At 37.3% G+C, this 12,916-nt stretch overlaps 1 protein-coding gene across 3 annotated transcripts in view; it reads left to right on the forward strand.

Moving 5' to 3' along the window:
• The window catches only part of ERLIN1 (ER lipid raft associated 1), a 40,761-nt gene that overhangs the window by 19,883 nt on the left and 7,962 nt on the right, over positions 1-12,916 (forward strand). For all 3 annotated transcript variants that reach the window (XM_066355017.1, XM_066355018.1, XM_066355019.1), the window contains 2 exons: positions 3,707-3,765; positions 5,994-6,085. In XM_066355017.1, the coding sequence (XP_066211114.1) occupies positions 3,707-3,765; positions 5,994-6,085 (151 nt within the window). The remainder of the gene's footprint in view (positions 1-3,706; positions 3,766-5,993; positions 6,086-12,916) is intronic.

Raw genomic sequence — 12,916 nt, forward strand, 5'->3', positions numbered from 1 at the left:
CACAGCAGCTAGAAAGATCTTTTAAATTTAGTTATCTATCTTTGTTGTTTTTATAAAAACAATCATTGAATGGAAAAAAAAAGTGTCACTTTATAATACATTTTTTAACTGGTAGATCAAGATCTCTATAGTTTTGCCTGACCAGGCGGTGGCACAGTGGATAGAACCTCGGACTAGGACGCGGAGGACCCAGGTTCAAGACCCTGAGGTTGCCAGCTTGAGTGCGGGCTCACCAGCTTGGACCCAAGGTCGCTGACTTGTGCAAGGGGTTACTCAGTCTGCTGTAGCCCCATGGTCAAGGAACATATGAGAAAGCAATCAATGAACAACTAAGGTGTTGCAACGAAAAACTGATGATTGATGCTTCTCATCTCTTTCTGTTCCTGTCTGTCTGTCCCTATCTATCCCTCTCTCTGACTCTCTCTCTCTGTCTCTGGGAAAAAAAAAAAAGATCTCCATAGTTTTGGTTGCTTTAGTTTTGTTATAAAATACTTGCTTTTGATAGTTGGAATACATTTTTAGAACTTTAAGTCTATTTTTCAGCCTTCCTATTTTTTAACATGTTACCATTTGGTTATGATAATTCAACGTTTTATTCACTTTTAAAATCTGGTGAGTTACATAATCTTTTCAGAAATAATGGTCATTGATATTTCTGCCAGATGAGTTTTCATTATTGATATTTTTAAGCTAGATCAGGTACCTCAATTAGTGTATAATTTTTAAAGTTGGGAACATAGTGCCTGACTGGTGGTGTCACAATGGATAGAGTATTGACCTGGAATGCTGAGGTCCCAGGTTCAAAACCCCGAGGTTGCTGACTTGAGCACGGTGTCTCCAGTTTGAGCATGGAGTCATCAAAATGATCCCATGGTCTCTGGCCTGAGGAATGGGTCACTGAATTTATTGTGTATCTACAAGTTTGCTGAATTCACTGTCTAGTAAGGTGGGTGTGTATACATGTTAACACTTAACATGAGATACTGTTTTAACAAATTAAGTGTACTATACATCATTATTGACTATAGGTAAAATGGACAGATCGCAAGAGCTATTTATCTTGCTTGACTGAAATTTATACATTTCCTTAGATTTGTTTTAGTTACATAATTATGCCAAAATAAAAATCTTGATTTTCTCTTCTACAGCCTAGTATTTCCCCATCCCCAAATCATCTTTTTTTTTTTTAAGCTTTTATTTATTGATTTTACAGAAAGAGGAGACAGGTGGGGTGGGTGGGGGAGCGAGAAGCATCAACTATTAGTTGCTTCACTCTAGCTGTTTATTCATTGCTTGTCATATGTGCCTTTACCCCGGCCAGCCCAGGGTTTCCAACTGGCAACCTCAGCGTTCCAGGTCAACGCTCCATCCACTGTGGCACCACAGGCCAGACAAAATTATTCTATTTTTTTTTTTTTTTTTTTTTTTTTTTTTTTTACAGAGACAGAGAGAGAGTCAGAGAAAGGGAGAGATAGGGACAGACAGACAGGAACTGAGAGAGATGAGAAGCATCAATCATTAGTTTTTTTGTTGTGACACCTTAGTTCATTGATTGCTTTCTCATATGTGCCTTGACCGTGGGGCTACAGCAGACCAAGTAACCCCTTGCTCGAGCCAGTGACCTTGGGTCCAAGCTGGTGAGCTTTACTTAAACCAGATGAGCCCGTGCTCAAGCTGGCAACCTCGGGGTCTCGAACCTGGGTCCTCTGCGTCCCAGTCTGACGCTCTATCCACTGCGCCACCACCTGGTCAGGCAAAATTATTCTATTTTAATTCTTCACATAATACTTACAACTATCTGAAATTCTCTTGTTCATTTATTTGTTGTTGTCTGATGTGGTTTTAGTCTGTCTTTTTGTTGTTGTTGTCTAATGTGTTTTCTCCCTCTTAAATTTTAAATTCCATGAGAGCAGTCTTGCCTTGTTCAGTGATGTATCTATAGGGCCTAGAACAAACAGCATTTGCCACAGACTAGGCACCCAATTACTATTCGTTGTTAAATGAATATTCTCTATAACAGTCAGTATTTTTCCCTTCTCTATATTTATACCCCATTTTCCTGGAACAACTACTATGGCAAATTAGAATGGTGAAAATAAGCATCCATGATACTTTTTAATGTTTAGGGGAGTGACTATATTATATGCTGGGTTTGGTTTAAAATATATTCTTATAAACCAGAGGTAAGATTCAGCAGATAAATTCATTTCATTAGCTTTTTCATTTCTTTACTCTGTTTACTACTGTGTGTGTATTCATTTATTTTGGCCATTGTTTTGGGCATATTTTTTATTTCTTAAATCTCTTATACAACTTACTCATGGTATCTGTTACAGATGTTTATAATTTCATATATTTGAAAAGTATGAGAATTCCCAAGATTGGCAAACATGTAGTATATTCTTCAGCCTCAGACAGAAGATAGAAGTTTATGGAAGGCAGTTCTGTTTTTGCTTTTTTGTAAGACCAAAAGATAGATGGCTAGTCTCTTAACTAAATGCAATATGACAGCGCTTCCCTTTGAGTCACATTGAAGTGTATTGGAAATCATCTGTATTTCTGATAGTCATCACATGGTGAACTCCGGCATCTCTCCCAAATCCTGGTTCGGTTCTGAATTTTTGCCTTCTGGAAAACTACATGAGTTCCTTATAGTCTCACATGCCGTACCTTCAGCATGTGTAATGAGTTTTTCACCTCAGTCCCCAGTTTCTTATTTTATTTTACTAACTCTTGCATTTAATTGTGATAGTTCTCAAAAGTACGTACAGATTTAACTGTTCTCGTTCACGTAGTGAAGGGCTATGCTGCTTAAACATTTTAAAAAGTGTTTTTTTCCAAATGCCTTTAAGGAAGAGTATGTGTTTAAAGTCTTCGTTGCTTAAAAGTTTACAGAGAAAAATTAACTTTCTTCAGATCAGCCAAGAATTGTGTGTATGCTTGTGCAGTGTAGGAGGGAGTAAGGGATGTTTAGTAAAGTCAAAGTTTTGAGATCAAGTCCTTGATGTAGAAAAATCAGCCTTCAAAAAACTGCACTTTCCTATGTCAAAGTACACTGGTTAGGAAAACAAAGTTTCTAGGAAACAATGTCTACAAAGGCATGTAGACTCTGTTCAGCCTTTGGTTAATTGTTTATAGGCAGTGAGTACTGCATGTCTGCTGGTAGAGAGAGTGGGAAATTCGATACTGCCCACTATGTTTTCAGTTGCTTATACCAACCTGGATATTTTGTCTTCATTTCTGTTTTGACTGTTTTCTACCTATTTTAAATCTTGGGATTTTGCCTTCCTTTTATTTCTTTGGTTTGCAAATTGGAAAAGGTAACAAAAGTATCCAACTAAAGAGCTTTGTGAAAGGTCTTTAAGAGAGAACTTTTTCTCTAAAGGAGTTTTTTCCCTTAACTGGTAGTGATTTTCCTATAGCCAGGCATTTATTTATTTATTTATTTATTTATTTATATTTTATTTTTTTAAAGGAGACAAGAGGCAGCTTATCCTTGATTTTTGGTGCAGTGGCCGAAAGTAGCTTTTCTCATGGGATCCCCACAGCTGTTCGTAGACGGCTATGTCATAGTGGTTTTGTTAGTTTCATTTGAGGAGCTCTTCTATAGAAGATTTAGATTCATTTGAGGAGCTCTTCTATAGAAGATTTAGATTGAAGATTTATTTTTCAAATACACTTTGGCTTTTTCACTTTTATTTTTTAGGCTGTGCGTGTTACAAAACCCAAAATCCCAGAAGCCATAAGAAGAAATTTTGAGTTAATGTGAGTAATATGCATGAGATCCCAATATTTTATTTAGGGCTGTCTGCATATGAATATATCAGTCTAGAGGAAACGTATATGTGAGATTTTACACTCTGGGATGTGTTATATGTCTGTTTTTCACACTTTAATTCTAGTAATATTGTCTATTTTAGTGTCTTAATTCCCACCAGACTCATTAGTTTTCTCTTTATATATGGACATTTTAGGAGCAGCTTCAAAGGCTAAGGATGCCATTTGCTTTTGAACTAGTGTTGGAAGCCTAAGGAGCTATAATTTTGTTGTGAATAATATCTTGAATTAAATATTAATTGGGAAGAGAAAGATTCCTAGCTGTTAAGGTTGAAGAGAGAGCCTATACTTTGTGACTGTGTTATAATAGTAAGTAAGAAGGGACACCTTATTGGTATAGTCTTTGGTTTGTATGTGATTGTATATCTAAATTATAATTTGCCTGAGTTGATGCCTAGTAGTATTCTCTTTTATGTGTCCAAGGCTGACTGGGTGTGAGAAGTTACTTGACATGAAATTAGGTTCTAAGTGTTTTAGAAGATCCCTTTTAGGGAAATACTTAGTATAGTTAAAATGGCAATATTCTCATGACTGTACTGAGAAGAAGAAACAAAAGTCTTCAGGAAATTTGGCTGACATGTTAAGAGAAAGAATAAGAAATGCTGGAAAAGTAGCTTTGCAAAAGTTAATATAATATGTATACATACAAGGGGTCCGAGATGAAATAATAATACTTTTTGAAGTGATATACCTCCTACTCCTATTGTTCCCAAGTCTGTATCTTCTATCAGGCAGAGTTTTATTTTCCCTTTTTTCATTGGAGAAAAGGAACTCTTTTTGAAAACTATAAAGCACAGGTGCCATGCTGAGTAGATCATGGCTCTGATCCATTTATAGAAAAAAAAATTTATTGAAGGCTCAGTATGGCCTTAGGCTTTCAATATGATGGCTTCTGGAGATGGAAAGATGAAAAGAACACTGTGTTCTCTGCCCTCAAATTCCTCATCATATCTAGACTGTCATTTTATGTCTATCAATGTTGGTAGGAGGAAAGGTAGAACTTTGGATAAATGTTTGGGGAAACCACTGGAGTTACTTTTCAGATATTTCTGGATCCTTCCTAATTTTATAGACTATTTGATTTCCAGAATTAAAGCCACCTTGGGATCATCTATCCTCCCACCTAATAGTAATTTTTTTAGTAATATTCCTGCCATATGGTCACCCAGTTGCCACTTGTACATGCTTAGTGATAGGCCAGACATTTCCATTATTAGAAAGCTCAGATTTTTTTTTTTTTTTTGTATTTTTCTGAAGCTGGAAATGGGGAGGCAGTCAGACAGACTCCCACATGCGCCCGACCGGGATCCACCCGGCACGCCCACCAGGGGGCGATGCTCTGCCCATCCGGGGTGTCGCTCTGTTGACCAGAGCCAGTCTAGCGCCTGAGGCAGAGGTCATGGAGCCATCCCCAGCACCCGGGCCATCTTTGCTCCAATGCAGTCTTGGCTGTGGGAGGGGAAGAGAGAGACAGAGAGGAAGGAGAGGGGGAGGGGTGGAGAAGCAGATGGGCGCCTCTCCTGTGTGCCCTGGCCAGGAATCGAACCTGGGACTCCTGCACGCCAGGCCGACGCTCTACTACTGAGCCAACCGGCCAGGACCAGAAAGCTCAGATTCTGAGAAAATTTTTTCTTACATTGAGCACCAGTGCACCACCTACTAAACTGCCATCTAGTTGCATCTACAAAGAGCAAATATGGCCAGTGCACAAGGGTATCTGCCTGAGGAGGGGCTGAAATCCAGCCCTGTTCTGCTTGCCAAACTAGGTACCTAAGGGGCTGCATCTGTCAGAGGTTGGTGCCTTTTGCTAATTGGCTGACAGGTGCTGTATGGGCTAGCTGGAGGTCTAACAGCAAAGGAGCATTTATATACTCCAAATACTTCTAGATCACTGACCATTCCATGATACAGTTAGAGGAAAAAGTCAGATTCAAATATAAATGTACTAAATTGGATTCCCATCTCTGGGTGGCTTTGGACAAATCATTTAACCTTCAACCTCAGATTCTTTTTATATAAAAAAGGGTAATGCCTCTCTTGCTACCTTAATGGGTCAAAAAGTTCTTGTTGAATATGGTTCTTTGACCCCCTATAGACTTAGAATTACTGCCTGTGACTGTACATCATTTGTAATTTTTCTAATATTTTGTCCACAGGGAGGCTGAGAAGACAAAACTTCTTATTGCTACTCAGAAGCAAAAGGTGGTGGAGAAAGAGGCTGAGACAGAGAGGAAAAAGGCTATTATAGGTACTTGCATTTTTTTCTGAAATGATTGTCTCTAAGTACATATATTGTGAGCTTGTCCTGTTCATTGTCAGCTTCTTCCTAGATGTTGATGGAACTCATGTAAGATTACATCATACATAGTTTAGAATTCTGGAAACTTCTTTGTACAGTCAGATGTCCTAAAATCTTTAAAAGCAGATGAGGCTAATAATTAATGAAGTGTCTATCTCTCCACTATGTCATTGGCTGCCACAAGTGTCGTGGAAGGTGGATAGGGTTTGGGGGCAGCTGTAGCCTCTGTGGAGTAGGGGTTTTGTTTATACAGATTAAGAGTAGGGGAGTTTTTGTGAAAGCTCAGGACTATAATGTGCATCTTTGCTGTTGACATGCACCTAGTTTTATCTGGATAGATAAATACTACCATCTCTATAAGCAGCAGAATTGCTTACTGCTCATTTTGAATCAGTGACTACCCTAATACTCCAGGGTACTCTATTATTAGACTGCCAGCTTAGGCTCACAGTTGTTTGTTCCTTGGATGCTGAAACTGTTTTTCATAAAATATTTCAAATATGCAGAACGTACAGAGAACAGTATAATGAAGGCCTAACTTTTTGCCATATTTCTTTCAGATCATATTTGCTTTAAAACAGGGGTCGGTAACCTATGGCTCGTGAGCCAGATGTGGCTCTTTTGATGGCCGCATCTGGCTCGCAGACAAATCTTTAATAAAAATAATGATAACGTTAAAAATATAAAACATTCTCATGTATTACAATCCATTCATTTCCTACCGCTCATGTTCATGGTTGCAGGTGGCTGGAGCCAATCACAGCTGTCCTCCGGGACAACACCAAATTTTTATTGGATAATGTGTAACGTACACGGGTCGTTGTATGGCTCTCACAGAATTACATTTTAAAATATGTGGCATTCATGGCTCTCTCAGCCAAAAAGGTTCCCAACCCCTGCTTTAAAAAAATTATATATCTGTTTGCAACTTCCTTTGTTCCTTTCCCTGATCTTATTTCTTGACCTTTCTTCTCAGAGTAGCTTCTGTTCTGAAATTGATGTATATCTTTCTGCCCATATTTTTATGCTTGCACTATAAGTATGTAATAAACAATTCAGATTGTGTTAAACTACAGAAATGGTATCAAACACTACCATTTATTTCACAACTTGCCTTTTTAAACTAACATTGTTTGAATTTTGTTCATATTGATATATGTAGATCTGTTTATTTATTTTTTTGAGAGAGAGAGGTGGGGGCAGACAGGGACAGATAGATAGGAAGGGAGAGAGATGAAGAAGCATCAACTCATCATTGCGGTACCTTAGTTGTTCATTGATTGCTTTCGCATATGTACCTTGACAAGGTGGGGGGGCTTCAGCCAAACTAGTGGCCCCTTGCTCAAGTCATCAACCTTGGGCTCAAGCCAGCAACCTTGGGTTTCAAGCAAGCGACCTAGGGCTTCAAGCTAGCAACCTTTGGGCTCAAGCCAGTGACCATGGGATCATGTCTATGATCTCACGCTCAAGCTGGTGAGCTGCACTCAAGCTGGATGAGCGTACGATCAAACCTGCAACCTTGAAATTTGGAGCCTGGGTCCTCTGTGTCCCAGACTGATGCTCTATACCAGGCTTCCCCAAACTGTGGCCCCCTGAGGCCATTTATCCAGCCCCCCTGCCGCACTTCCAGAAGGGGCACCTCTTTCATTGGTGGTCAGTGAGAGGAGCACTGTATGTGGCAGCCCTCCAATAGTCTGAGGGACAGTGAACTGGCCCCCACTGCGCCACCACCTGGCTAGATCTAGCTTATTTTTAACTACTGTGTGTTCTTTCTACTGTGAGTGAACCTTGATTTATTCTGATGGATTATTAATGAAGAGTTAGGTAGTTTCTAGTTTTTCCATATTACAGAGGGCACTGCAGTATGCCCTTATCTAGGTATTTCTGTACACATGTAAGATTTTTCCTAGAGTAGTGTTACTCAGCATGTGATGTGGGTCAGCTTTTTGGGGTTTTTTGTTTGTTTTTGTTTGTTTGTTTGTTTGTTTTCTGAAGCTGGAAACGGGGAGAGACAGTCAGACAGACTTCCGCATGCGCCCGACCGGGATCCACCTGGCACGCCCACCAGGGGCAACGCTCTGCCCCTCCGGGGCGTCGCTCTGTTGCGACCAGAGCCACTCTAGCGCCTTGGGCAGAGGCCAAGGAGCCATCCCCAGCGCCCGGGCCATCTTTGCTCCAATGGAGCCTTGGCTGCGGGAGGGGAAGAGAGAGACAGAGAGGAAGGAGGGGTGTGGGGTGGAGAAGCAAATGGGCGCTTCTCCTATGTGCCCTGGCCGGGAATTGAACCCAGGTCCCCTGCATGCCAGGCCGACGCTCTACCGCTGAGCCAACCGGCCAGGGCCTAGCTTTTTGTTTTTGATCTACAATGAGTTAAGTACCGAAATGCAGAATGGGTGTTTAGAGTTTCTTAGGGCTTTTTTAAATGTCTGTTGACTCTAATAATAAAAAAACTGGAGCTTGTGCTTTTGTTTTTAAATATTTTTCCTAGTAATTCATTTTTATTATAATTTATAATAGATTGGAATACCCTTAAAGAAGTGTGCTTTCCCACCTTTTCTTCTAGAACACATATATTGTAGCAGAATTTCTGTGTCACAGGTTACTACACATCTTCAAATTTGTAATCTATTGCCAAATTGTTTTCCAAAGTGATTTTTCCATTCTGCCTTCTCTTCAGCAGTGTTTGAGTTCCTGTGCTACCATATTGAATTCCCATTTCTGCACATCATCCTTAACCTTTGGAGTTAATCAGACTTTTAAATTTTATACCAGTTTGATGGTGGACATTGTATCACATAATTTCAATCGAATTTCCCTCGTTACTATAAAGTTGCATATTGTTTACTGGTCATTTAGGTTTCCCCTTTTTTGTAGTATGTGAATTGCCTGGTAATATCATTAGTCCATTATTTGATTACTTTTTTTGAACTGATTTGTAGAGGATCTTTATTTCATCTGAATATTAATCCTTTTTCAGGTTTATACACTGCAAATATCTTCTCTCAATTTGTGGCTTGTCTTTGAACTTTATGATGTTTTTGACATATGTATATATTTAATTTTAAATTAATCAGATTCACCAATATTTTCCTTTCTGTTTTGTGCTTCTCCTGTCTTGTTTAAGAGTTCTTTCTTAGCCCCAAAGGAATAATTTTATTCTAAAAATTTTATAGTTTTGCTTTTCATACTTAGGTCTTGAATCTGTCTGGAGTTTATTTTAGTGCTTAGGGTGACATAGTAATTCAATTTCTTTTTTTTTCAAATGACAAGCCAATTGACTTCAGACTACTTTATTAAATAGTTTATTATTTCCTCTATTTATTTCCAACACCACACTGGTCATATAACAAGATCTTATATATGATTTGTTCTATATCTTGTATATGATTTGTTCTGTTGCTCAGGTCTCTATTGTTTCAATTTCTGGATCTAGCTTTCTCCAGTATTACCTTGTTTTAATTATTGTAGCTTTTATGTCTTATTATTTGGGAGAGCAAGTTTCTCCTATTTCTCTTAACTGTCCCTAACTATTCCTAAGACTGGTTTGAACTATTCCAGGCCCTTTATTCCTTCATATATATTTTAGAACCAGCTCCTCAAATTCCCTGTAAAATACAGTATTGGGGATTTGATTGGAATTACATTATCTATATATGTCACTTTGAAGAGAATTACAATATTTATGATATTGAGTCTTACAAATCGGTTCTATTTCTCCATTATGAGAAATATCTTCTTGAAGTTCTTACATATTCTTTTAGATTTATTTCTATAAAGTTAATAACTTTTTTGCTATTTTAAATATGCTCCTTTTTTGAAGGTATTTTTCTGTTTTTTTGCTTTTGTATAAGGTATGCTGTTAATTTTTTTACATTGCAGTCTTGCTCAAAATGTTTTTAATAGTCCCTTGAATTTCCCATGTGAGCAATCACATGGTCTTCAGATCAGCTCTTGTTTTTTCTTTGTAGTCCCACACTATTTAGTTCTATTTTACAGCCTTAGGCTATGCCTTGTTGAAAGGAAAGATGGTAATGGGCATTCTTGTCTTATTCCTAACTTTACATAGTCCTGATGCTGTTGGCTGTACTTAACTTTAATTGGGTTAATGAAGTTTGCTCTGCCTTTTGCTTGCCAAGAGATTTTATCATGAATGACTGTTAGAACTTACAGAATTTTTTTCTGTGTCTATTGAAATGACCATATACATACCTTTTCTTTTTAAAGCTGTTAACAGGATGAACTATATTAATGGTTTTTCTGTTACTGTTCTGGATCATTTTGTCTTCCTAGGATAAACCCACTTGATTATAATGTGGGAGGTTTATCCCAGTACATTTCTCTGTATGTTGGCTGAAGATTTCTGTTAAATGTTTACTTTTATTTTCTTAAGTGAGATTAGCTTATAGTTTTTTTCCTTCTACTTAATGTCAGGGATTCTTTTGTATATCATGGTTATACTAGCTTCAAAATGAATTGCAGAACATTTCTTCTTTTCTGGAACATTTTGTATTAAATACATATTAATCTCCTCTGTAGATTTGGCGGGGCTTATTTGTAATAACCATCTTGGTCTAGTGGGGTTTGTGCTTTTTTTCTATGTTTGTGTTTTTTGCAGTAATAGTTAATCTACTGATTTAATTTCTTTATTGTGTATGGGTCTATTCAGGTCTTATTTTCTTTTTAGGTCAGTCTTAGTAGTTATGTTTGTCTAGAAAATTGTTTCATCTGCTATTTCAAGTTTGGGGACATAAATTGGTAGAATTCTCTTTTGGTTTTTAAAACCCTCTACCAAATCTGTATGCTCCCTTTTTATTTTTAATATTGTTTATCTGTACCTTCTTTTTTGCTGAATCAGTTTTGCCAGAGGTCTGTGTTATTTTATTCATCTTTTCAGAAAACTGATTTTAATTTGGTTGACTCTTGTCACTTTCTTTTCAATTACCTATACTTGATTTTATTATTTTTTTCCTTCTACCTCTTTTGAGTTACTGGTTTTTTTCTGACATCTGGAGTTACTTAATTCTTTAGTTTTTAGTCCTTTCCAATGGGAATTGTAAGTTATTTTTTTCTAAGTTCTGCTTTAGGTGTAGCTCAAGTTTTAAAATGTAGTTTATTATGGTGTTCAGTTTTTTGCAAAACAGTTCCATTATGATTTCTTCAACTCATGAATTATTAAAAGTATGTTTTTAATTTCTGATTGAATGAGTTTCCAGGGGCTACCTTTTTAGTGTTGATTTCCAGTTTTATTTTGTAATAATCAGAAAATATGATCTGTTATGTGGATTCTTAAGTATTTGTTGAAATTTGTTCTGTGGCCTGTCAATACATGGTCCCTTTTTGGTGAATGTTGTGTGTGCTTGAAAAGGTTGAATGTATATTCTGTGTATGTTGGATGCAGGTTTCTCTATAATATCCATTAGGTCAGACTGGTGTTGTTCACATCTTCTGTATTCTTATAATTTTTGCTTTCTTGAGCTATCAATTACTGAGAGAGGTATGTTAAAATATCCCACTATGACCATGGATTTGTTAACTTATAATTATTTTCTTTGTATGTTTTGGGGCTATATCATTTAGAGCATTCAGGTTTAGGATTGTTACACCTCCCTGGGAAATTGCACCTGTTATGTAATAACCCTCTTTATCTCAAATATGCTTTTTGGCTTATGGTCTGTTTTGTCTGATGATAATATAGCTATACTAGATTTCTCTTTAGTTATTTTCTTGATGTATCTTTTCACATCCTTTTACTTTCAACTTTTCTATGTCATTATGTTTTAGGTGTGTCTCTTGTAAACAGCATATAGTTGGATTTTGTTATCTTATCCAATGTGAGAATCTGTCTTTTAACTGGTGAGTTTAGTCTTTTTATATTTATTGTGGTTACTGCTGTGTTTGGATTTGTTTATATCATTTAATTTTTGTGCTATTCACCATGCATCTTTTTCTCTGCTTATTTTCCTTCTTTTCTGATTGGTATTGAATTGATTACATTTTCTTTATTCTTTCTTTTGATTGACTAGAAGTATTACACTCAATTTCTAGAATGTATAACTAGTCGTGAATGCTTTAATTCTTATCACTGTCCCCCACTTTTTCATATTACTATTGTCTAGTATTTTAGTTTCATGTTGTTTTAATTCTACCAATTATCATCATCGATTCTTACAGTAAACATTTATTTTGATTTATATGTGTTACGTACTTTTTTCTTCTCCATTGTATCTGGCAATTCTTTTTTTTTTTTTTCCCCTGCTAATTTTTTTTTCAGTGAATTATAAGGAGTGGAAACTTCTCAGTCTTCCTGGTCTGAAATGCTTTTGTTTTATTGTTGTTATAATTTAGCCTATAGTTCTAAACTAAATTTATTATTATTCTTTTGTTACTTTAGCAATATTATTTTATTTTTGTTTTGCCTCTTCTTCTCTTTCTACTTTTAATATTTTTCTCGTTGGTTTTCTCCAGTTTCACTATGATGTGTCTAGGTAGAGAAAAGCTTACTTCCTCCAGGGCTGGTAGGGAGAGTTATTGAGTCTCCTGGAGTGGCAGCCGTATAGCTGTCTCTGTCGTGCACAGGAATCTCAGCTCCAGTATCTCAGGACCTCACCTCCGGGCCCTGCCTGGCCGGGAGCCCAGGGTCTCCTGCCTTTGTCTCGTGACCGTCATAGGTCGCCCCCATCCAGGCTCTCAGCTCTCCCTTTGCTTATCTCTCTTGAGGAGCTCACATTCTTCCTTACAATCTCAGCCAGGAATTAAAAAAAAAATCAGTTATATTTTATC

The sequence above is a fragment of the Saccopteryx leptura genome, chromosome 13, assembly GCF_036850995.1.
Source record: "Saccopteryx leptura isolate mSacLep1 chromosome 13, mSacLep1_pri_phased_curated, whole genome shotgun sequence".
Lineage (NCBI taxonomy): Eukaryota > Metazoa > Chordata > Mammalia > Chiroptera > Emballonuridae > Saccopteryx > Saccopteryx leptura.